At 36.4% G+C, this 27,858-nt stretch overlaps 1 protein-coding gene across 1 annotated transcript in view; it reads right to left on the bottom strand.

Annotated features, from left to right (window-relative positions):
* The window catches only part of KCNT2 (potassium sodium-activated channel subfamily T member 2), a 288,035-nt gene that overhangs the window by 235,156 nt on the left and 25,021 nt on the right, over positions 1–27,858 (bottom strand). Inside the window, exons 3-4 of the mRNA XM_029229997.1 lie at positions 25,478–25,557; positions 23,153–23,252 (exon numbers count right to left, since the gene is read on the bottom strand). Of these exons, the coding sequence (XP_029085830.1) occupies positions 23,153–23,252; positions 25,478–25,557 (180 nt within the window). The remainder of the gene's footprint in view (positions 1–23,152; positions 23,253–25,477; positions 25,558–27,858) is intronic.

The raw sequence follows: 27,858 nt of genomic DNA, 5'->3' as shown, positions 1-27,858 counted from the left end.
TTTTCTTTTTGGTAATACTCGTCTCTGTTCCAAGAAAAAAAAACCCTTTTTAATTTTGTTTTCCGTCTCATGTTAATCATGTAAGAAAAGACAACGGGCCCTTATTTAAGGAGTGAGGATGGCAAGGGTAGAAAAACTCAAACCACCTGCTAATCAACTCTCCATTGAAAAGCCACTTAAGGCTCTTCCATAAACTCTAGGACTTTGTTATTTTTAACACAATATATCGGCAACACACATTCAACAGTTGAAATAATCAGAAGAAAGTCAGTGACTCAGATTGCAGAGCACATTTATATTCAGATTTGAATCTTTATAAAATATTTAATATATCACCCAAAAACCTGTGACTGAGGTTAGCATAAAACATTATGCAGGGGCTTCCCTGGTGGCGCAGTGGTTGAGGGTCCGCCTGCCGATGCAGGAGACACGGGTTCGTTCCCCGGTCCGGGAAGATCCCACATGCTGCGGAGCGGCTGGGCCCGTGAGCCATGGCCGCTGAGCCTGCGCGTCCGGAGCCTGTGCTCCGCAACGGGAGAGGCCACAACAGTGAGAGGCCCGCATACCGCAAAAAAAAAAAAAAACCATTATGCAGGACAAGGAGTAATTGTCCTTAAATGTCTCTTAAAAATCCTATTATCTCTGACGTTAAAAATTGTTTATAGTCTGCAAAGAACACCATACATTCTAATGTCCTACTAGTTATAATTTCTCACTGTTTATACCTCACCCTTACCTACATCATTTGGTGTACAGTTGATTCAAATACTAGTCATTCACAGCAATACACTCTGCTTAGGAAAAGATGAAAATAGCTGTATTACACTGCCCAAAATATGCAAATAAAAAACATACAAAGCAGAACAAAGCCTACTCACTAGGGTTAGGAAGTATTCGAGGAATCCCATAAAAGACTGTGTATTTTTAAATCTTTGAATCATTTTCTTTTTCATAATATGTTAAACAAAAATAAAGGGCAAGAAACTCTTTAAAATTCTTGTTTTAAAGAGAATTGCAAACTTTAGAAAACTATTCAAAGAAATTACCAAGCATATTAGACTAAAGTACTCTTTGTGATTCTAGAATGTAACATCTACCTGGGTGATTAACATCTTCAGTTGCTCCAAAACAAACCCGTGACCTTTCTCACCAAAACAGGTCCTCTCAGGTTTTCGCATCTCAGTAAATGGAACCAAATTCCATTGTGTTTGGTTAGCCGAAGACTTAGGCATCGTCTTAGATGCTTTCCTCTCCTCTATTTGTAAATACTTAATACATGAGTCACCAAACCTTTTCAATTCTTCCCACCAAATATCTGTAGAATGTACCTACCTCTCTTCATCTCCACTACCACAGCCACCTTAACCTAAATTAATCATTTTTTGCAACTGGACTCTTGCAAAAGCCTGCAACTGGAACCCTAAACCTCCTTTTGCCTTCTACAGTTTTTCTCCAAATTACAACTACAGAGATTCTTTCTAAATGCACATCATCACATCACTCCACTGTGTATTTTTTTAAAGCATTTCCTTTTTTAAAAAAATAGTTATGTATTTGTTTTTGGCTGCTTTGGGTCTTAGCTGCAGCATGCGGGATTGAACCCACATCCCCTGCATTGGAAGGCAGATTCTTAACCACTGGACCACCAGGGAAGTCCCTCCACTGTGTACTGACACTTCACTTTTGTCAAGATAAGGACCAAAACCCTTGACCTGGCATTCTGAGACTTTGTCAACTGTGACATGGTCCTTCCTATCACAGCCCTTTTCACATGTTCTTCCCTTATCCGAGAGCTCTCAGCTCAACCCTCTCTCAGGGAAACCTTCCTGAAGGCTTCCCCTTGATCAATGTAGCCAATGAATCTCCATGTGTAGCCATGCCACTCACCATACCTCCCCTGCCACTCATCTAGGTTGTAACCTTGTATTTGTTTGTAAATATATTTCTTGAATAGTTGGCACCTCACTAAACTGCAAGTTCCACAGGATGAAGTAGTATGTCTATTTCACCCACCATTATGGTCCTAATGTCTTCCCAAGTACCTGCCTATAGTAGGCTAGGCATTCAATACAAACAAATGGATGGTGCCAGTAAAAGCAAATTGTGAGTGATGAACTCAGCAACACTGTCATTTCCAGAACACATCTCACATATGTTCTCAGTAACATTTGAGAAATCAGACCAAAATACAGTATGCAGGAGCAAAGAGGGATAATACACATGTTTTTTTGCAGATAGAAATGGTATGCTACAAAAACTATGAAATAATTAAGGAGATAGCAATCTCTGTAAAATCATAAAATAAATTGCAAATAAGACGTTTGAGAACATTTTCAAAAAGAGATTGGTAATTAGCATAGATTTACTAAAAGCTAGTTATCAAACTAACGGCCTTTTCTTTGATCTGACATTGTTTTAATAGGTCTTGAAAGATCAGATACTTAAATTTAAATAAGACTTTGAAAGAAAGATTTTTTTGGACAAGACTGTGCCATGTGGAATAAGTTTCATGATCCTTAAAAAAAGTTTCTACAAGACTGTAATATGTAAAGTTTGATAAAAAGTAAGATCTCCAATGGAAAGTCATCTTTTACATCCATTTACCAGGGACTAAACTGAATAAATGCATAGAAGGAAAATGTACACATTCTAATAAAAAGCTAGTGCCCAAACTCTCCTGCATAAAATAAATTTATCGAGAAAAAAGAATGTGGGATCTGATCTGCACAGTCCTAGAGAACCATCAAAACAAACAAGAGTTGAAACTGAAACTAGCAGACAGACTAATTCCAAACGAGGCTTCAATCCCATTGACAAAAAAGCACTTGGAGGAAAGAAATCCTGTACAGAAATATTTATTGCAATATTATTTAGAGCAGGAAAGTAACTGGAGTCTACCAGACCAACAAAAAGAGAATAGGAGTAAGTAGGCTCCTCATCGTTAACAACAGCAAAGATACCATCCCTGAGAAAAAGCTCACTGATAAAAGTGATGCAGATAATATTGTCATAATTGTATCCGTGTGAGTGTGTTATACGTGTATAGATAGAATTTACAAAAGATTGGTGGTCGAAATACTAAAAATACTTATTTCTAGGTATTGAGATTTTAGGTAACTTTTACTTCCTTTTCCTTGCCCTATGTATTCATATTGCAATAATCATGAACCATTTATAAAGTCATAAAAATAAATTTCACTTTTTAAAATTATAACAATAAAATAACAAAAGCAAACATAAAAATGAAATTTATATCACTCAGTTATTCTAAATTAAAGTAGGCCTATAGATAAAATCATGTTGAAGCATCATTATGAAAACTGGAAGAACAATATCAAACAATGGAAATAATGAAGTTAAATTCGGAAAATTAATAATATGCAGCCCCAGCCACTCTTCACAGCGCGCTTATTTATGGTGAATAAATACCTCTCCTAAAGGTAAGAAAAGAGCTGCTGAAAATGTCAGAACTGCTTTGGCCACAGAGGTGGAGGTCAGGCGGTGAATATGTTAACCGGAAGAATCAAGCACCTGGTAAACATGCGAAAGTAACAGGGTCACCACATGGGGCAGAATTCATATGAAAGACTTGTGGGTCACAGCTCAAGGTGAACTCGGGTTGCCAGAGCTCCAAACACAGAAGGCAAGCTAGTATTGTATTAACGAAAGTGTAAGATCCTAAACCAGGGAGGAAAATTATGACACTCGCCTAACCATAACAAACACTAAGCAATGAGTACTACCTGTGGTTCTAGGTCCACGTTTTTAAAGACAGACAAAATTTATAATATGACCAGGATACTGAAGCATAGGAGAGTCTTGACAATATATTAGGAACATTTTCCAATAGCCAAATCCTTTCAAAACTCAGGTATACTTTACACTAACTGTCGGGGTGTGGACGAGAGAACTAAATGTTGAGCCTTTGAGAGAATGGAAGTTAAGAGGCTTTCCATCTAACACACACGGGCTGAGGCAGAAATGGCTTTCCGTCTATCAACATTCGTTCTCCCCTTCCACGGTACAGAGCTGGGTGCAAAAAGTGACTCTTCATCAAAAGGCCACATTTCTCAGGCTTTGTGTCAAGGTATGACATGTGACCGATTCTCAAATGAGATCTGAGTATGAAATACAAGTAAGAGTGACGCTCCTCATTTGTCGGCCAATAATTTTAACGACTGTATGTGCCTTCTCCATGCTCTCTTCATCTTTCTGAAAGCTGACTGCGAAGGATTCTAGGGTCTTAGGACAGCACATAGCCACAGAATGAAAGTGGCTTGCATATATAATATTGAACTTACCGTGTTATAGTGTGTGTGTGTGTGTGTGTGTGTGTGTGTGTGTGAGTGTGTGTGTCGCCATACGGAGAAGTATACTGACTAAGAGCACCAGCATTAGACTCTAGTAAACAAAGAAATTCTTTTGAATTTTTGAGTTTACATGTTACAATACTTGGAGATGCTTTAATCTATACTATAACCAATGTATATGAGAGAAGAAAAGGTCTACATTATGATATTCAATCTTATTGGTCATCAGATATTTAAAAATACTGTGAAAATTATATTCCTTCTTTGAATAGTTGTTACCCTAAAGAAGAAATACCCTTTAAAATTGGAATGTCATCTCAACACACCTGTTGCTCTATTAGGCACTGATTTTAAATGTAAATCCAAGTACCATAAAATATAAGCACATTTACATGCTTCTTACTTTTGTCTTTATCATTTGATGTTGAAAATTAATAATCACTTCAACAACTCTTAAAGTGGGAAAGGATGCGTGAGTTTTGACCCATTGAAGAGCCACCGTAAGCACCAGCAGGCAGTGAGTCAATGCTGATGATTCAGCTCTCAGTGAAATTCATGAACTACATGCTGGATGTGTTTCCTTTGCTAATGCCTTTAAATCATTTACTACAAACTGGGTGTACATGAGAGCTTGTCATTTGCACAATTTCATACATTAAGAGTAAAATTCTTTTCATATCCTTCAGTTTGTCCACACCTGCAACATTTTCATATCAGTTTTGACTCCTGGGACTTAAAAATAAAGCAAAGCGGCACAAAATACCTTCAGCTTTATTATGTCAGAAGCTCTAATTAAATAAATCTCTTTCCTGAATTAGCCTGATTATTTTAAAATAGAGCCTGTGCTCATAAGGGCCACTGCTGTTTTTCATTAACCAATATTACATTGACAATGGGAACCAAACAGAACATTGTATTCAAAATAGAGCCCTGAGTTTTTTTGTTATATTTTTTCATTGCAGTAATCTGATTTTTCAAGTGTATATCCTCTGTAATTACAGTTGAATATTCTTACTAATATGGCATAGAAGTTAATTATGGGAAACTTTGTTCCTCTTAAGTTTTCAAATAATATTATCTCACTTTTCTATCACCTGCCAATGCCCTTTTACTCTTAGAAGGATTCTATCATGCCTCATTTTATGATTCCCAGGTCTCTCTAAAGTACATTTTATTTATAAATCACCAAGTTTTAAAAACAATGCTGGAGGGTTTCTGGAAGGGTTTGAAATGTGATCCATTTTTAATAACACATAGACAGAAAATGTAATTAATGTAATACTCACTGACATCTCTAGGCAGTGGTCTTCAATCATTGTGCAACATTATCAGTAAAACCACTGAGCATAATTCCATTAATTCAGCAACATTCACTGACCCACCAAGTCCTATGCTAAGTATGAAAGCTACAAAGGCAAATACAACATGGCCCTTGACCTTGGTGAATGTATAGAGAGAAGAGAGAAGTAAACAGTGAAATCAAGGGCAACATGTTAACTGTGGTGACAGAAATATGTGCGGGACACTCGCAGAATCCCCAGAAACCACTCCTAACCCAGAGTGGCACTGGGTTATAGGGCATGATGTCAAGTGAGAGTGTCAGATTAAGTTTTATCCAATAAATTGTGGTCCTGAAGGTCCAAAGGTCCTGAGGTACATTGAAAAAGAGTGAATGAGGAGGGACAGGAGTGGAAATCATGGGCCCAAGAACTGGGAGCAAATGTTCAAAGGCCCAGAGACAGTGGAGAGCAGAGTATAGGTAAGTAGCTTCAAGTAGGCCAGCATGGCCAGACTAAGAGGCTGGTGAGGTGAAGTAAACAAAGGATCTTCATTTACTCATGCTCACCCATTACTCAATCAATACTCACTTGTTTAATAACTACTAGTGCCATATGGTGCCAGGCTCTTTGGATTCAGACAACAATCTGTGCCCTTGTGAAATATCTATTGCAATCTACATGGAACATTCAGAAAACAAAATAAACAAGTAACAGACATACCCTATGTGAAAGAGATAAAGGCAATGGAGAAAAATGTAAAAAGAAAGGAAAAAAGAGTATTCAAGAGAGTCTTGTGAGGTGAATACAATTTTAAACAGGATGTTTGGGTAAAGCTTCACTAAAAATTTGATTTTGAGTAAATATCTGAGGAAATGTGCCAGAGTTATCTGATGAAACTCCAGACAGAGGGAACAGCAGGTATGAAGGCCCTGAGCTGGCAGGGTGTCTGGTGTGACCCAGGACCAGAGAAGAGGCCAACGTGACTGGAGCAAAGTGGGTGGGTGGGGGGTTGAGTAACAAGGAGGGAGATGCAGGGAAAATGGGGGTTCTTATAGCCATGGCAGGTACTTTGGCATTCAGAGCACAGCTGTGCCAAGATCTGACTTATACTTTAAAAGAATACTGGCTGCTTCACTAAGAATAAACCAAAAGGGAGAAAAGGCAGAATTAGCAGGACTAATTAGGAAGGGTACTGCAGTGATCCAGAGGAGAGAAGATGGCTTGGCCAGGATGGTAGCATTGAGAAGTGATCGTATGCTGAACTATCTTGAAGGTAGAAATGATGGAACTTTCTGCGCATTTTGCACATGCTGCAGAATGTGAGGAAAAAAGAGAAGTGAAGACTTACTGACTCCAAAACATTTGGCCTGAACAACTGTTCGGATGAAGTTGCTATCAACCGAAATGTAGGAGGCTGTGGGTTGAGCAGGGTTTGGGGAAGGATGGGGTTGCCATTCACTGAGATGTAGGAAAGCACAAAAGTCGACTGGAACATGGCAAGTTTGCAATGCCTATTTGACCTCCAAGTAGAGAAGGTGAACGTGTAGTTAGAATTTGGGGAGTGGCAGGGAGGTGCTGGCTTCCTGCAGACAACAAGTTAATCAGGGATAAAAAAAATTACTGCTGAGGTTCTCAAAGTGGAGGTCAAATAGGAGAGAACTTCTGCTTCTTTATATGTAAGGTAGGAATAATAACATTAAGTGTGTATTGAAGGAAATAACATATATAAAGCAACTAGCCCAGAGCCAGAAAATATAAGAACTCTAAAATATAAAAACTTTTAAAGGGCTGAAAATTTCCTGAGGGTAGTTAATGTTCCTTTTCGTAGCTATGTCTTCATTTGCAGCAATATGAATACATACTAAGTATTCAAAACAGATATAGTGAAATATCCATAATTATATTCATTGAATAAATTATATCATAAAGGATTATCATGTAAATTATTACACAATGAAATTTCACTTTTTAATCTTTATCTCCAAACCCTTTAACACATATGAAATCATTTTCACTATCTACACAAGCTGAAGAGTAACCAATTCATTTAAATGCATATTATGACTTCATTTCCCACTTAACTTTGATCTTTTTTTTTCTTTACTTTTCTTAGGGCGAGCCTCCACATGAAAAAATAATTGTACAGAAGTTAGTCATCAAATTCGTTTTCTGCTTTGAAAATTATTTTCAATTTTGTAGGCTGGACACAGACCCACAGTAGCTTTGAGATAATAATTATTTAGGCCATTACACACCCAGTCCCCTTCCCTACTGCTTCTAGCAAAAGACAGAAACTAAAAGGAAAACCCATAAATGAATAGAAATGCAATTTAATAAAAGCAACATGATAACGAAGGGAAAAGTAAGTTAAAATAAATCAATGTCATTTAACTCAAATTAGATAAAGAACTACACAACCTAAATCTGCAACTTGAATCAGGCATCCCAATAAATGCTGATATGTTTCTATTCAAGAATAAATAACCAGTTTTGTTTTTGTTTTGTTTTGTTTTAAGATTCCACATGTGAGATCCACATGTATTTATCTTTTTCTGTCTGACTTATTTCACTTAGAATAATGCCCTCAAGGAAGCTTAAAAAAAAGTAATGTCTAGACTATAACTGAAAATACTTACAAAACTGGTATACAGTAGAGTAAACCTTTTTGGAGTATATGTGAATCAAGAACAGAAAAGTATTTGGGTCTTTAAAGAGACTGATTCATTTCAAACAATTAAATAGAGTACTTTGACTAGCAATAAAAATTGTATGGGTCAAGTATTAGCATTAGACAAATAGATAAACGAAATAAGAGATGTTTTCAAAGAAACTACAAATACTACATTGATATATTAACTGAAAACCAGATCAATTTAATTGTGACAAACACCTAAAATGTCCTTGAAGAAATAAATTCTATACAACATTCTTTAAAGCTATACTACAATTCAGGAGGTGATTCAAAATGGCAGTGTAGAAAGATCCTGAACACATCTCCTCCCACGGACACACCAAATCTATTGCTACATATGGATCAATTCCCTCTGAAAAAGACCTGAAAACTAGCAGAAGTGTTCCTCCACAACAAGGGATAAAAGGACCACAATGAGACACGTAGGAGAGGCAGAGATGCAGTCTCATCAAAAACCCCACCTCTGACACAGTGACCCACGGATGGGAGGAATCTCACAATACAGCGCTTCTCCCTGAGAAACGGGGAGTCTGTGCCCCACACAGACACCCAACCCTTGGGACCTGGAGAAATGAGCCCAGAAAACCACCAGCTTTAGAACACCAGTAGGACTTAGGTTCAGGAGACCCAAAAGGCTGTGGGGTACTAGAAGTCTGCTCTTAAAGGGCTCACATGCAGACTAACTCACCCTAAGACTCAGAGAAAAGGCAGCAGTTTAAAAAGCACCTAGACCACATATGTAGGAGATTCATTAGCCAATCTTAAAGCAACTGTCAAGGGCACAGGGCTCTCTTTGGACATCATCAGGAAACAGAGGCACTGGTGGGTGCCATTTTTGTGTTTCCTCTCCTTGCTAGCATCACCCACACTATCTTGTGGCCCCAATGAAGCCCACGGGTGCAGAGCGTCAATACAGGTGATGCCCCTTGAGTACCTGGCCCTGGTGGCCAGGGAGGCCTGCATTTCTGGGCCTCAGGAGATTGAAATAATTAGGCATCACAGCTACCACCCCAATGACATAGCAGACTGAAACACACCCCCAGTTTTCCACTAAAAAAGGCCCATTTTCTTGTCCTAGAGCCTCAGTGCAAGGAGTAGCTTCAGGCTTTCCACACATCTAGGGGTTACAGAGGAGCTCTCAGGGAACCTAGGCTAGGGGAATACCATCTTTGCACCCTCCCAGGCCTTTCTACAGCTCACCAGTACCTCCCAGAAAAGAGCATATACACTCATCTACAGCCCTGACTTTTGCAACTGTCACCTCCAAATTACCTGGTTTGGAGGTCAGTAAAGATAACAACAGTGGTCCCACCAGACTATATATATTTGCATATTTTAAAGCTGCTGCCTGAGAGTCTGGCTTCAAATCAGTCTGAAACTAGGGGCTGACTGAGATCCCTACCTTTGAACACTGATAGGGCTTAGCACAACCTCAAAATCTGGAACTTATCAAGAATAAACCACACTGCTTAAACAATCACAAAGATTTGAGAGACCACCAAGAGCTAGGGCAAGGTCAAACAATAATGTTCACTGCTTACACAATAGAACTCCTTCGAGACTGGGTGAGGTATCCTCTTTTGCCTAATACATAGAAACACAGAGAGGCAAGCAAAATGAGGAAACCAAGGAATATGTTTCAAAAGAAAGAGCAAGATTAAAAAAAAAATCCTTAATGAAATGGAGATAAGTAATTTACCTGATATAGAGTTCAAAATAATAGTCATGAAAATGCTCACCAAACTTGAGAGAAGAACAGATGAATACAGCGAGAACTTCAACAAAGAGATAGAAAATATAAGAAAGTACCAAAACAAAAGTCACAGAGCTGAAGAATACAATAACTGAACTGAAAAAATGCAGTAAAGGGGTTCACTAGATCAAGCAGAAGAAAAAAAAAAAAAAAACTCAAAGGATAATGGAATTCATTCAGTAAGAGCAGCAAAAAGAAAAAAAATGACTAAGGGTGAAGCCAGCTTAAGGGATTTACGGTACACCATCAAACAGACTAATATACACATGATAGGGATGACAAAAAAGGAAGAGAGAGAGAAAAGGGGCAGAAAGTTTATGCCAAGAAATAATGGCTGAAATTTTTCCTAACCTAGGGAAGGAAACAGACATCTAGGTCCAGGAAGACAAGAGAGTTACAAATAAGACAAACCCAGAGAGAGACACATTACAATAAAAATGTCAAAAGTTAAAGAGAGAATATTAAAAGCAGCAAGAGGAAAACAATTTTTTATGTACAAGGGAACCTCCATAAGACTACCAGCTTATTTTCAAGAGGAAGCTTTGCAGAGCAGAAGAGAGTGGCATGATAGATTCAAATTGCTGAAAAGAAAAATCTTCCAACCAAGAATACTCTGCTTGGCAAGGTTATCATTCAGAATCCAAGGGGAGATAAAGAATTTTCCAGACAAGCAAAAGCTAAAGGATTTTATCATCCCTAAACTACCCTTAAAAGAAAAATAAAGGGACTTCTTTAAGCTGAAAAGAAAAGGCACTAACAAGTAACAAGAAAACAAAAGAAAGTAAAAATTTCACTGGTAAAGGTAAATACACAATAAAACTAGTGGACTGACCATTTATTAAGCTATTATTAAGGTTAAAAGAAAAAAGTAGTAAAAGTAACTGTAACTACAATAATTAGTTATGACATACATAAAATTTTTTAAATGAAAAATATGCTATCAAAAACATAAAACGTGGATGGCAGTGATAAAAATGTAGAGTTTTTAGAATATGTTCAAACCTAACTTGCTCTCAGTTTAAAAGAGACTGCTATATATATATATGCTGTTATATGTGAACATCATGTTAATCACAAAGCAAAAACCTTCAGTAGGTACACAAAAACAATAAAGAAGAAATCTAAACATAACAAAAAAGAAAGTCATCAAAGCACAAGGGAAAGGAGCAAGAGAAGAAGAAAGGAACAGAGACAAACTACAAAAATAGCCAGAAAATAAGTAATAAAATGGTAATAAGTACATACCTATCGATAATTACTTTAAATGTAAATAGAATAACTTCTCTAATCAAAATACATACAGTGGTTGAATGGATTAAAAAAAAACTCATCTATATGTTGCCTCAAGAGACTTACTTCAGATGTAAGGACACATACAGACAAAGTAAAGGAATGGAAAAAGATATTCCATGAAAATTAATATAAAAAGGAAGCTGGTGTAGCTATATTTATATCAAACAAAACAGACTTTAAAACAAAGACTGTAGTAAAAGACAAAGAAGGGTATTAGATAATGATAAAAAGGTCAATCCAGCAGGATGATATAACATTTGTAAATATATATACACCCAACTTAGGAGCATCTAAATATATAAAGCAAATATCAAGACACCTAAAGGGAGAAATTGACTGCAACACCATACTTCCATCAATGGATTGATCATTCAGAGAGAAAATAAAGAAACATTAGTCTTAAATGACACATTAGATCAGATGTATTTAATACACACATACAGGACATTCCATCCAAATTCAGCAGAACATACATGTTCAAGTGCACATGAACATTCTCCAAGATAGGACACATGTTAGATCACAAAACATATCAGAAGACTGAAACTATACCAAGTACCTTTTCTGACCACATGGTATGAAACTAAAAATCAATTTTAGGAAGAAAACTGGGTAAATCACGAATACATCAAAATAAAAAAACATGCTACCAAATAACCAATAGGTCAAAAAAGAAATCAAAGAGGAAATAAAAAATTATTGTGAGACGAAAATGTCAACACAGCATTCCAAAACCTATGGAATGCAGCAAAAGCTGTTCTAAGAGGGAAGTTCATACAGATACAGGGCTACCTCAAGGAACAAGAAAAAATCCAAATACACAATCTAACTTTATACCTAAAAGAACCAGAAAAAAAGAACAAATGAAGGGAAACAGTAAAAAAAAAAAAGGGAAATGATAAAGATCAGAGTAGAAATAAATGAAATAAAGACTTAGAAAACATTAGGAAAGATGAATAAAACCAACAGCTGGTGCTTTGAAAAGATAAAAAAAAATGACAAACCTTTCACTAGACTTACCAAGAAAAAAAGGGAGCAGGCTCAAATAAATAAAACCTAAAATGAGAGAGGTATTACAAATGATACCACAGAAATACAAAAGATCGTAAGAGATTATTATGAACAATTATGTGCCAAACTGGACAACTTAGAAGAAATGAAAAAATTCTTTGAAATATGCAAGCTTCTAAGACTGAATCATATAGAAATAAAAAATCTGAATAGACTGACTACTAGTAAGGAGATCTAATTAGTAATTTAAAAATTCCTAACAAACAAAAGTCTACCACCAGCTGGCTATACTGATGAATTCTTCCAAATATTCAAAGAAGGTTTGAAACCTAGCTGCCTAAAATTCTTCCAAAAATTGAAGAGGAGGGAATGTTTCCAAACTCAATTTTAGAGGCCTGAAACCCTGATAATGAAACCAGACAAGAAAACCACACAAAAAGAAAATTACAGGTCAATAACCCTGATAAATATTGATGCAAAAACCCTCAACAAAATATTAGAAAACGAAATTCGACAATACATTTAAAAGGATCACACATCATGATCAAGTGGGATTTATTCCAGAGATGCAGAGTGGATCAACATCTCATTAACATTAACCACATCAGGAGAGACCTTCAAGATGGTGGAGGAGTAAGATGTGGAGATCACCTTCCTCCCCACAAATACATCAGAAATATATCTACATGTGGAGCAACTCCTACAGAATACCTATTGAACGCTGGCAGAAGACCTCAGACTTCCCAAAATGCAGGAAACTCCACACGTACCTGGGTAGGGCATAAGAAAAAAGAAAAAACACAGACAAAAGAATAGGGACAGGACCTGCACTTCCGGGAGGGAGATGTGAAGGAGGAAAAGTTTCCACACACTAGGAAGCCCCTTCACTGGCAGAGACGAGGGGTGGCAGAGGGGAAGCTTCGGAGCCACGGAGGAGAGCACAGCTACAGGGGTGCAAAGGGCAAGGGGGAGAGATTTCCACACAGAGGATCTGTGCCGACCAGCACTCACCAGCCTGAGAGGCTTGTCTGCTCACCCGCCGGGATGGGCAGGGACTGGGAGCTGAGGCTCGGGCTTCGGAGGTCAGATCCCAGGGAGAGGACTGGGGTTGGCTGTGTGAACACAGCCTGAAGGGGGCTAGTGTGCCACAGCTAGCTGGGAGGGAAAAGATTCTGAAACTGCGTAAGAGGCAAGAGACCATTGTTCCAGGTTGTGCGAGGAGAGGAGATTCAGAGCACTGCCTAAAGGAGTTCCAGATACAGCCACAAGCTGCAGCTATCAGCTCAGATACCAGAGATGGGCATGAGATGCTAAGGCTGCTGCTGCAGCCACCAAAAAACCTGTGTGCAAGCACGGGTCACTATCCACACCTCCCCTCCCCGGAGCCTGTGCAGCCCACCACTGCCAGGATCCCGTGATCCAGGGACAAATTCTTCCGGAGAACACACGGTGTGCCTCAGGCTGTTGTAACGTCACGCCAGCCTCTGTCGCCACAGGCTTGCCCCGCATTCCGTACCCCTCCCTCCCCCAGCCTGAGTGAGCCAGAGTCCCCGAATCACCCGCTCCTTTAACTCCATCCTGTCTGAGCGAAGAAGAGACGCCCTCCGGCGACCTACATGCAGAGGCGGGGCCAAATCCAAAGCTGAACCCCACGAGCTGTGCGAACAAAGAAGAGAAAGGGAAATCTCTCCCAGCAGCCTCAGGAGCAGTGGATTAAATTTCCACAATCAACTTGATGTACCCTGCATCTCTGGAATACCTGAATAGACAACAAATCATTCCAAAATTGAGACGGTGGAATTTGGGAGCAACTGTAGACTTGGGGTTTGCTTTCTGCATCTGATTTCTTTCTGGTTTTATGTTTATCTTAGTTTAGTTTTTAGAGTTTATTATCATTGGTAGATTTGCTTAATAATTTGGTTGCTTTCTTCCTTTTTTTGTTTATATATATATATGTATATATATATTTTTCCTTTTTCTCTTTTGGTGAGGGCGTATGTGTATGCTTCTTTGTGTGATTGTGCCTGTATAGCTTTGTTTTACCATTTATCCTAGGGTGCTATCTGTCCATTTTTTTGTTTGTTGGTTGGTTTTACTATAGTTTTTAGTGTTCTTATCATTGGTGAATTTGTTTATTAGTTTCGTGGCTCTCTTCTTTTTTCTTTCTTTTCCTTTTTTAATGCTTTTTACTTTTTTATTTTTAATATTTTTTTGCTTTTTTATTTTAATAACATTATTTTATTTTATTCTATTTTATTTTTTACTTTCTTTATTATTTTCTCACTTTTCTTCTGAGGCATGTGGCTGACAGGGTCTGATGCTCCGGCCAGGTGTCAGGCCTGTGCCTCGAAGGTGGGAGAGCAGAGTTTAGGACATTGATCCACCAGAGACCTCCACATAATCTCAAACAGCAAAAGCTCTCCCACAGAACTCCATCTCAACACTAAGACCAAAAGACACTCAACCACCAGCAATCTACAGTGTTGGACACCCTAGGCCAAACAATTAGCAGTAAAGGAACACAACCTCACCCATTAGCACAGAGGCTGCCTAAAATCATAATAAGGTCACAGAAACCTCAAAACACTCTAGCGGAAGTGGTCCTGCCCACAGGAAAGACAAGATACAGCCTCATCCACCAGAACACAGGCACCAGTCCCCTCCACCAGAAAGCCTACACAACACAATGAACCAACCTTAGCCACTGGGGGCACACACCAAAAACAAGGGGAACTACGAACCTGCAGCCTGCGAAAAGGAGACCCCAAACACAGTAAGTTAAGCAAAATGAGAAAAAACAGAAACACACAGCAGACGAAGGAGCAAGGTTAAAAACCCACCAGACCTAATAAATGAAGAGGAAATAGGCAGTCTACCTCAAAAAGAATTCAGAGTTATGATAATAAAGATGATCCAAAGTCTTGGAAATAGAATGGAGAAAATAAAAGAAACGTTTAACAAGGACCTAGAAGAACTAAAGAGCAAACAAACAATGATGAACAACACAATAAATGAAATTAAAAATTCTCTAGAAGAAGTCAACAGCAGAAGAATGGATAAGGGACCTGGAAGATAAAATAGTGGAAATAACTACTGCAGAGCAGAATAAAGAAAAAAGAATGAAAAGAATTGAGGACAATCTCAAAGACCTCTGGGACAACATTAAATGTACCAACATTCGAATTATAAGCATCACAGAAGAAGAGAAAAAGACAGGAACTGAGAAAATATTTGAAGGGATTATAGTTGAAAACTTCCCTAATATGAGAAAGGAAATAGTCAATCAAGTCCACGAACCACAGACTCCCATACAGGATAAATCCAAGGAGAAACACGCCAAGACACATATTAATCAAACTATCAAATATTAAACACGAAGAAAACATATTAAAAGCAGCAAGGTGAAAACAACAAATAACATACAAGAGAATCCCCATAAGGTTAACAGCTGATCTTTCAGCAGAAACTCTGCAAGCCAGAAGGGAGTGGCAGGACATATTTAAAGTGATGAAGGAGAAAAACCTACAACCAAGATTACTCTACCCAGCAAGGATCTCATTCAGATTTGATGGAGAAAATAAAACCTTCACAGACAAGCAAAAGCTGAGAGAGTTCAGCACCACCAAACCAGCTTTACAACAAATGCTAAAGGAACTTCTCTAGGCAAGAAACACAAGAGAAGGAAAAGACCTACAATAACAAACCCAAAACAATTAAGAAAATGGGAATAAGAACATACATATCGATAATTACTTTAAATGTAAAAGGATTAAATGCTCCCACCAAAAGACACACACTGTCTGAATGGATACAAAAACAAGATGCATATATATGCTGTCTACAAGAGACCCACTTCAGACCTACGGACCCATACAGACTGAGTGTGAGGGGATGGAAAATGATATTCAATGCAAATGGAAATCAAAAGAAAGCTGGAGTAGCAATTGTCATATTAGACAAAATAGACTTTAAAATAAAGGCTATTGCAAGAGACAAATAAGCACACTACATAATGATCAAGGGATCATTCCAAGAAGATATAACAATTTTAAATATGTATGCACCCAACATAGCAGCACCTCAATACATAAGGCAAATACTAACAGCCATAAAAGGGGAAATCGACAGTAACACAGTCACAGTAGGGGACTTTAACACCCCACTTTCACCAATGGACAGATCATCCAAAATGAAAATAAATAAGGAAAAACAAGCTTTAAATGATACATTAAACAAGAGGACTTAATTGACATTTATAGGACATTCCATCCAAAAACAACAGAATACACATTCTTCTCAAGTGCTCATGGAACATTCTCCAGGATAGATCATATCTTGGGTCACAAATCAAGCCTTGGTAAATTTAAGAAAACTGAAATCATATCAAGTATCTTTTCTGACCACAACGCTGTGAGACTGGATATAAATTACAGGAAAAAATATGTAAAAAATACAAGCACATGGAGGCTAAACAATACACTACTTAATAACCAAGATATCACTGAAGAAATCAAAGAGGAAATCAAAAAATACCTAGAAACAAATGACAATAAAAACACAATGACCCAAAACCTATGGGATGCAGCAAAAGCAGTTCTAATAGGGAAGTTTATAGCAATACAATCCTACCTTAAGAAACAAGAAATATCTCAAATAAACAACCTAACCTTACACCTAAAGCACTTAGAGAAAGAACAAAAAAACCCCAAAGTTAGCAGAAGGAAAGAAATCATAAAGATCAGATCAGAAATAAATGAAAAAGAAATGAAGGAAATGATAGCAAAGATCAATAAAACTAAAAGCTGGTTCTATGAGAAGTTAAACTAAATTGATAAAGCATTACCCAGACTCATCAAGAAAAAAAGGGAGAAGACTCAAATCCACAGAATAAGAAATGAAAAAGTAGAAGTAACAACTGACCCTGCAGAAATACAAAGGCTCATGAGCGATTAATACAAGCAACTACATGCCAATAAAATGGACAACCTGGAAGAAATGGAAAAATTTTTAGAAGAGTACAACCTTCCACGACTGAATCAGGAAGAAATAGAAAATATAATCAGACCAATCACAAGCACTGAATTTGAAACTATAATTAAAACTCTTCCAACAAACAAAAGCCCAGGACCAGATGGCTTCACAGGTGATTTCTATCAAATATTTAGAGAATACTTAACGCCTATCCTTCTCAAACTCTTCCAAAATATAGCATAGGAGGAACACTCCAAAATTAATTCTACGAGGCCACCATTACCCTAATACCAAAACCAGACAAAGAGGTCACAAAGAAAGAAAACTACAGGCCGATATCACTGATGAACATAGATGCAAAAATTCTCAACAAAATACTAACAAACAGAATCCAACAGCACATTAAAAGGATCATACACCATGATCAAGTGGGGTTTATCCCAGAAATGCAAGGATTCTTCAGTATATGCAAACCAATCAATGTGATAAACCATAGCAACAAATTGAAGGAGAAAAACCATAAGATCATCTCAATAGATGCAGAAAAAGCTTTTGACAAAATTCAACACCTATTTATGATAAAAAAAAAACCCTAAAGAAAGTAGGCATAGAGGGAACTTACCTCAACAAAATAAAGGCCATATATGACAAACCCATAGCCAACATCATTCTCCATGGTGAAAAACTGAAAGCATTTCCTCTAAGATCAGGAACAAGACAAGGTTGTCCACTCTCACCACTATTGTTCAACATAGATTTGGAAGTTTTAGCCACAGCAATCAGAGCAGAAAAAGAAATAAAAGGAATCGAAATTGGAAAATAAAAGGGAGAGCAGTCACTGTTTGCAGATAATATGATACTATATAGAGAGAATCCTAAAGATGCTACCAGAAAACTACTAGAACTAATCAATGAATTTGGTAAAGTAGCAGGATAGAAAATTAATGCACAAAATCTCTTGCATTCCTATACACTAATGACGAAAAATCTGAAAGAGAAATAAAGGAAACACTCGCATTTACCATTGCAACAAAAACAATAAAATACCCAGGAATAAAACTACCTAAGGCGACAAAAGACCTGTATGCAGAAAACTATAGGACACTGATGAAAGAAATTAAAGATGAAACAAACAGATGGAGAGATATACCATGTTCTTGGATTGGAAGAATCAACATTTTGTAAATGACTACACTACCCAAAGTAATCTATAGATTCAATGCAATCCATATCAAACTACCAATGGCATTTTTCACAGAACGAGAACAGAAAATATCACAATTTGTATGGAAACACAAAAGACCCTGAATAACCAAAGCAATCTTGAGAAAGAGAAATGGAGCTGGAAGAATCAGGCTCCTTGACTTCAGACTATACTACAAAGCGACAACAATCAAGACAGTATGGTACTGGCACAAAAACAGAAATATAGATCAATGGAACAGGATACAAAGCCCAGAGATAAACCCACACACATATGGTCACCTTATTTTTGATAAAGGAGGCAATAATATACAATGGAGAAAAGACAGCCACTTCAATAAGTGGTGCTGGGAAAACTGGACAGCTACATGTAAAGAATGAAATTAGAACACTCCCTAACACCATACACAAAAATAAACTCAAAATGGATTAAAGACCTAAATGTAAGGCCAGACACTATAAAACTCTTAGAGGTAAACATAGGAAGAACACTGTATGACATAAATCATAGCAAGCTCCTTTTTGACCCACCTCCTAGAGAATTGGAAATAAAAACAAACAAATGGGACCTAATGAAACTTAAAAGCTTTTGCACAGCAAAGGAAACCATAAAGAAGACGAAAAGACAACCCTCAGGATGGGAGATAATATTTGCAGATGAAACAACTGACAAAGGATTAATCTCCAAAATATACCGGCAGCTCATGCATCTCAATGTCAATAAAACAAACAACCCAATCCAAAAATGGGCAGAAGACCTAAATAGATATTTCTCCAAAGAAGATATACAGATTGCCAACAAACACATGAAAGAATGCTCAACATCACTGAACATTAGAGAAATGCAAATCAAAACTACCATGAGGTATCACCTCACAGCAGTCAGAATGGCCATCATCAAAAAATCTACAAACAGTAAATGCTGGAGAGGGTGTGAAGAAAAGGGAACGCTCTTGCACTGTTCGTGGGAACGTAAACTGATACAGCCACTATGGAGAACAGTATGAAGGTTCCTCAAAAAACTAAAAATAGAACTACCATACGACCCAGTAATCCCACTACTGGGCATATACCCTGAGAAAACTATAATCCAAAAAGACTCATGTGCCTCAATGTTCATTGCAGCTCTATTTACAACAGCCTGGACATGGAAGCAACCTAAGTATCCATCGACAGATGAATGGATAAAGAAGATGTGGCACATATATACAATGGAGTATTACTCAGCCATAAAAGGAAACAAAATTGAGTTACTTGTAGCGAGGTGCATGAACCTAGAGTCTGTCATACAGAGTGAAGTAAGTCAGAAAGAGAAAAAACAAATACCTTAAGCTAACACATATATATGGAATCTAAAAAAAAAAAAAAGGTTATGAAGAACCTAGGGGCAGGACAGGAATAAAGATGCAGATGTAGAGAATGGACTTGAGGACATGGGGAGGGGGAAGGGTAAGCTGGGACGAAGTGAGAGAGTGGCATGGACATATATACACTACTAAATGTAAAATAGATAGCTAGTGGGAAGCAGCTGCATCGCAGAGGGAGATCAGCTCAGTGCTTTGTATCCACCTCGAGGGGTGGGATAGGAAGGGTGGGAGGGAGATGCAAGTTGAGGGGATTTGGAGATATATGTATACGTATAACTGATTCACTTTGTTATATAGCAGAAACTAACACACCATTGTAAAGCAATTATACTCCAATAAAGATGTTTAAAAAAAAAACATTAACCGCATTAACAAAATAGATGAAAATTATATAATCATCTCAATAGATGCAAAAAAGGCATTGTTTAATTTTGATTCAACATCCACTTATGATTAAAAACTCTCAACTAAGTAGGTATAGAAGGAATGTACCTCAACATCATGAAGGTCATATACACTAACCTACAGCTAACAACATACTCAATGAAAATTTGAAAGCTTTCCCTCTAAGATCAGGAACAAGACAAGGATGCCTACTCTTGCCTCTTTTATAAACATAGTATTGGAAGTCCTAGCCACAGCAGTTAGGCAAGGAAAAGAAAAAAATCATCCAAATTGGAAAGAAAGAAGTAAAACTGGAATTATTTGCAGATGACATAAGACTACATATAGCAAACCCTAAAAACTACACAAAAAAAATATTAGAACTAATAAATGAATTCAGCAAAGTTGCAGGATAGAAAATCAATGTACAGTCAACCCTCCTTATCCATGGGTTTTACATCTGTTGATTCAATCAACCATGGATCAAAAGTATTTGAGGGGCTTCCCTGGTGGTGCAGTGGTTTAGAGTCCGCCTGCCGATGCAGGGGACGCGGGTTCATGCCCCGGTCTGGGAAGATCCCACATGCCGTGGAGCGGCTGGGCCCGTGAGCCATGGCTGCTGAGCCTGCGCGTCCGGAGCCTGTGCTCTGCAACGGGAGAGGCCACAACAGTGAGAGGCCCGCATACCGCAAAAAAATAAATAAATAAATTAAAAGTATTTGAAAAAAATTCCAGAAATTTCCAAAAATCAAAACTTGAATTACATGCTGGCAAATATTTACATAGCATTTATACTATATTCAGTATTGTAAGCAATTTAGAGATGATATAAAGTATATGGAAGGATGTTCATGGGTTATACGCAAATACTATGCCATTTCCTAAAAGGGACTTGAGCATCCATGGATTTTGGTATCTGTGCAGGGGTCCTGGCAGCAACTCCCTTTGGATACCTAGAATGACTGTACAGAAATCTGTGCATTTCTATAAATTATAATGAAATATCAAAAAGAGAAATTAAGAAAACAACCTCATTTACAATTACATCAGAAAGAATAAAATACCTAGAAGTAAATTTATCCAAGGAGGTGAAAGACCTGTACACTGAAAGCTCTAAGACATTGGTAAAAGGTATTGAATAAGACACAAAGAAATGGAAAGCTATTCTGTACTCATGGAGTGGAAGAATTAATATTGTTTAAATGTCCATACTACCCAAAGTGATCTACAGATTCAATTCAATCTCTATCAAAATTCCAATGACATTTTTCACAGTACTAAAACAACCAATTTACACATTTCTATGGAACTACAAAAGACTCTGAATAGCCGAGCATCTTGAGAAAGAAGAACAAACCTGGAGGAATCATGCTCCTTGATTTCAAACTATACTACAAAGCTATAGTAACCAAAATAGCATGGTATTGGCATAAAAAAGATACACAGATCAATGAAACAGAATATAGAGCCCAGAAATAAATGCACACATATATGGTCAATTAATTAATGACAAAGGAGCCATGAATATACAATGGGTAAAAGACAATCTCTTCAATAAACTGTGTTGAGGAAACAGGACACACATAAAAAATGAAAGTAGACCACTCTCTTACACAATACATAAAAATTAATCCAAAATGGATTAAAGACTTGAATGTAAGACCTGAAACCTTAAGACTCCTAGCAGAAAACATAGGTGGTAAGTCCCTTGACCTAGGCCTTGGTGATGATTTTTTGAATCTGACACCAAAAGCAAAGGCAACAAAAGCAAAAATAAAAAAGTGGGACTATTTCAAACTAAAAAGCTTCTGCACAGGAAAGGATACCATCAATAAAATGAAAAGGCAACCTAAAATGGGAAAAATATTTGCAAATCATATATCTGATAAGGAGTTAATACCCCAAATATTAAAGAACTCATTCAACTCAACAGCAAAAAAAAAAAAAAAAAAAAAAAAAAAAATTGGAATAAAAATGGTCATAGGATCCAGATAGACATTTTTCCAAAGAAGACATACAGATGTCCAACTGGTACATGAAAATATTCTCAACATTACTAATTATTAGGAAAATGCAAATCAAAATCACAATGAGATATCACCTCCCACCTGTTAGAATGGCCATTATTAAAAAGAAAAGAAATAAAAAATGTTGAAGAGGTTTCAGAGAAAAGGAAATCCTCTTACACTATTGGTGAGAATGTAAGTTGGTGCAACCACTATGGAAAACAGTATGGTGGTTCCTCAAAAATTTAAAAATAAAACTACCATATAATCCAGCTATTCTACTTCTGGGTATTTATCCCCTAAAAATCCCCCAAAACTCTAATTCAAAAAGATACACACACACCCCTATGTTCATTGCAGTAGTGTTTACAATAGCTAAGATATGGAAACAACCTAAGTGTTTATTGATGGATATATGAATAAAGAAGATGTGGTATGTATGTATATATACACACCCACAATGAAATGTGTTATTCAGCCATAAAAAGAAGGAAATCTTGACATTTGTGATAACATGGTTGGACCTAGAGGGCATTATGCTAAGTAAAATAAGTCAGACAGAGAAAGACAAATACCATATGATTTCACTTATATGTAGAACATAAAAAAAACAAAACATGCTAACAAAACTCATTGATTGCTAGTTATCAGAAGAAAAGGAAGAGAATGGGGTAAAATGGGTAAAGGGGATGGATTGTATGGTGACGTATGGTAACTAGACTTATGGTGGTGATCACTTTCTCATGTATACAAAGATCAAATTATTACGTTGTACACCTGAAACTAATATAATGTTATTTTTACCAGTTTTACCTCAAAACTTATAATACAATTTAAACTAATCAAAAGAATATTGTAGAAAATCAGACAAAGATACCTTACCATTCATTTCCTTGTGAAGGGTTTTCTAGTAGCACTCGGATTATGTACAAAAAGCAGCTTAATAATTTGAGAGAAAAATTGAACAGACGTATTCTTAGACCTTTAAACAAACAACAAAAATTGGATTTTCATTTGAACTCAGTCCACAAAAGATTAAAAAGAATTGTCAAAAATATCAGCTTTAAGTACAGCACTCAAATTGTGTTTAGAATCTACAATACCATAATTGCTTACCCACTCTGAAGTTCTAGGTGGCTAAATATTGAAACAAAAAATGAGAATGACAGAATGTATGAACCGCAAATGACAGTGAATATTATACACTAAGAGTAAATCTACATTTGAGCATTCAGAAGCCACAAAAATCATGTCCGATCAAGATTGGTTCAAGTATGCTTAGAAGTTTAAGCATTTTATAGATCCATGAATTTTGGAATAAATTTTAACTAGCCAGAAAATCTAGCTGCTTACAAATTCACAGGATAAGTTATAAATCTTGTATCTTCTGAGCACCTTGTAGGTTTGATTGTAGAGAAATTATAATCATGTAAATAATTATGTATTATACATTTAATTAGTAATTATATAATTATAGAGAAATCCTAATAGCATATGCTGGGAAATACACAAGCACACACACACACACGCAGACACACACACACACACGCAGACACATTTTTGAGACTCCACCAACTTTTTACTTTAGGTTTAAATACCAATGAAATCTTAAAAAAAAATTGTGTGGGAATTAAGACTGCCATGTATGTATCTTTGAAACTGTCGTTCACAGTTATGCAGCCTATAATGCTTGATGATGAAGAAGAGTAATTAATATTAAGCAAAACATGTTTAAAGTCTGATTAATAGAAGCATTACCTTTCCTGCAATTATCAGGTGGGGACTGATTCACAGATTGTGAATAAAATTTTGAGGTCTTCCTATAATTAATTCTCAATAAAATCTGGAAATGAAATGCCATTTTGTTTTTACTCTGCTATAAGTGAGTGTACCTGAGGTAATATTTCTTAACAGTAAAAGGTTAATGCTTATTAATTGTGCAATTTTTCCTGGGTTTTCCTACTAAAATGCTAGGTACTTATGGTTTAGCTTCTTTATAAAGTCTTCTAAACTGTTAATGAAATTGCCCTGGTTTTATAGAACTGATCTCTTCAAATGACAGCTTAGTCAAAGCTGGCTGTTGTTAAAGTATTCAAATAATACATCTATTCCTTCTGGTCTGAAGAAAGAAAATTTTTAGTAAGATTTTTAAAATAAAGGAAACCTTCTATGCAAATGATGTGGCCTCTCCAGGTAACATCTATTGGTGGGATTCCACCTTGGGAATTCAAAACAACTGGATTAGAGAAGCATTAGTTATTATTAACCTAATCCTAAAACTAACCAGCCATTAAGATTCTCTAACCTGTGTGCCTTACAGACTGAAATATTCCCTGTAGTCAGTATTTGGGTAACTGCTCACAACTCAAGTTTCTCTCTATGAACTGTAAAGAAGCACAACTTACTTTAGACCACCCCAGGAGGTCAAAATTCAAAAAGAGCAAAGTCTACACCAGTCTAATGTAGACCTCTCAATGCTTCTTGACATCTTAAGCAATAATCACATGAAAAAACTGCATATTGGTTCATTATTTATGGCTTTTTCAAAGTACATGGTACTAGGGGGAGGCAAGTATGACTGGCACTTCAACCCTGAACAGGCTTAGGAGGTCAGTGACTATGCTGATTTCATGCCTCCTTGAAGTTCCAACGTTTCCCAAGGTTTTTTGATGATAAGGATCACTGAGATGTTATATGCTGAGCTTAGCTCTATACTTTCTGATTTTAAATCTCCAGGGGAGGATGCTTGTAATCTGTACCTTTCGGAACAGCCTACATGTTTCTTGTTATTAGGTGTGATGGGGAAACTCTTCCCTACTAAATCACTAAACCAGAAAATTATTCCCCATTATGGTCACTTGGAATCACCAGAGTCTTCTCAAAACAAGTTTTAGTATCCCTCACAGTTAAAATATGGGGAACCCTCACTTAAATGATTTTCCTCAATGTTCCTAGCAATCCAAATGGTCCACTCAGAAGTCTACTTACTGATGTGGGATTTCGAGAAGTAAAATAGTCAAGAAACCTTGACTTGACACCACCAGATGTAACATCTATTGTTTTCTAAACTTTAATGCCTGGCAGATAAGACTATCAATTTTACTTCTCTGTATAAAAGATATTTTGCAAAAGGATTGCAAAGCTGGAATTTTTTAAGGTAAACATATATACAAATATATACACAGGGGAATAAAATTAAAGACTTACTTGATCTCTGGTTTTTGATAAAAAATAACTTTAGTCTCTCTTTAAATGTGTTTTCATTCATATAAAATTCAACTTGCACCCTGCAAACAAAAAATAAAAACATAATTAATCTAAAGACTAATATATAAGAAAATAAAAATAAATTATTTGATGTGATACATTGTATACTTTGAGTGAATCCCCACCACAGAAAAGGAGAATTGAGTAAAATGCTAATTTTTTATTTTTGAGAGAAGCAGTTACTTTCCAATTTTAAAGATATAGTCAGTTCAAATATCATATGTAGTTGATTTGATTATTTGTATCAGTGGATATGATGAGTGGTATGGGTGATTCCAAACAGCAATAATGCAAAAGTCTTTCATATGTGTTTTTGGAATAATTTTTCATGAGCGTTTTCCTAATTCTTTTCTCTGTCATCAGAATCAACTGCATGCTTAAAAAATTCAGCTTGAACTAACCACTCCAGATCTACTGTATCCGAAACTTAAGGGACTGGGCCTGAAAATCTATTTCTACCAAGTCTTCACTTTATCTTGAGACTATTTGGGACACCACATATGGAACACTTTACCTTTTTATTTATCTAGCTCATATTAAAATATATATGGATCAACAAAGGAGTGGTAGTGCAAGTGGCATGTTAAAGTCACCATAGAGAAGTTACAAACCAGACAAATCAGTTAAGGAACTGAATATTCTACATTTAATCTACTATAAACTGATACCAACACTCTAAAACATAATAGCGTTCTAATAAATGCATTTGCTTTCTCCCTAAATTCTAGCAAACTTCTCTTATGTGATAGGGCTTAAATAATATTTTCAAAATACTGAGTGAAAAGAAACATTGTGTTCAGTGCATGGTAACTTGTGAATAATCATCATCTGAAATTTTCTTAGTTAAATAGTCTCAAACATGTTTATTATGGGTTGGGATTCTAAAAAAATTAAGAAAACATTTTAATGCTTACACAAACAACAAAGACATAATTTCATTTTTCCTTATGTGACAAAATTTTGATAAGGTAATCTATATAAATGAGATAGTTTTTTGTTTGTTTTTTGTTTTGCAGGAGTACACAAAAGAGATAAAACTGGAGAAAAAATAATTGACATGTACTACAGAAATATTTCACTCCTAAATTCTAAGCTGCATGTTCAAGAAGATCTATGAATATTTTAAAAGCAATATCTCTTAGGCCATAAAAACAAAAGGGCTTTTGTTATCAATTGCAAAACAAGTTTTATCTGTTATACCTTCCAGAAGACTTGAATTGCTCTTTTTCTCTTATTCCTAAAGAAAATATCCTCACCCATAAACATTTTTTCTCTTCTTTGCATCATTTTGTCATTTACTGTCCTCTTTTTTACTTTATATGTAAAAAATCACAAAAATCAACACATAAATCATGATTCTCTTTACTTGTTAATTTCTTTAGCAAGAAGCCATGAAAAATCAATATCTTCTAGCAGAACACCTCTATATGCATGCCTGTGTGCATGCACACACCACTTCACATATATGCAAACCTTCACGCTCACATGCTATAAAAGTACATGTACACACATGCAGTCCCACAACTCCACTAGTATCTTGGAAAGCCATGATTGGCTCTATTTCCCTTGTTTATCAAATGAAAAGGACTTTATTTTAAATAAAGCAACTGTAACACTGATATCAAGCTAAATTAGTTCATATTTGCTATGGATACAAAAGCAAATTTGAGAGGACATATGGCTAATACACAAGTAATAAAGCAAAGGCCATGTAGATTTGCTTCCTAGAATTATCCAATTTATAAAAATATGAGTCCATTCTTCAGTTAATATCAGGAGTGCAGTACTGGGTATATAATAGAGGTGCATTTTTCAACTAAAATGAGATCATCTAAAGCCTGAAGCAAAAAATGAGGGATCTGGAAAGTATTTCATTGGATGACAAGTTTAAGGAACTGGAAATGTTTAACCTAAATATGAAGAATATGCACTAACAAAATGGCTGTCTTTAAATACTGAAGTGACCATCACTATTAAAATGAGATGATTCATAATATGATGCTCTACTGTATAGGATTAATTATAGAAAAATATGAGATTATGAATGATATTACCCGATTTTGAAATGGCCATCATCATAAAGTGGAGAGCTCGCCAATCCATATAAATGTGCCAAAGACTAGATAAGAGCTTGCAAGTGACTGGATTTTTTTCCTGAGGTAAAAACAATTTTGCACGGTGTGAGGTCTCTCATTAAATGACTTCAAAATTCCATTTTAAGTATAATATCGTGTGAAGTAAAACTCCTTCTTTTTTTAATTAATTTATGTTATTTTATTTTATATTTTTGGCTGTGTTGGATCTTTGTTGCTGCATGCTGG

The sequence above is a fragment of the Monodon monoceros genome, unplaced genomic scaffold (assembly GCF_005190385.1).
Source record: "Monodon monoceros isolate NGI ecotype Baffin Bay Population unplaced genomic scaffold, NGI_Narwhal_1 Super_Scaffold_18, whole genome shotgun sequence".
NCBI classification, from domain to species: domain Eukaryota; kingdom Metazoa; phylum Chordata; class Mammalia; order Artiodactyla; family Monodontidae; genus Monodon; species Monodon monoceros.
Note: the sequence above shows the minus strand (reverse complement) of the source record. Positions and strands in the feature narration are given on the sequence as shown.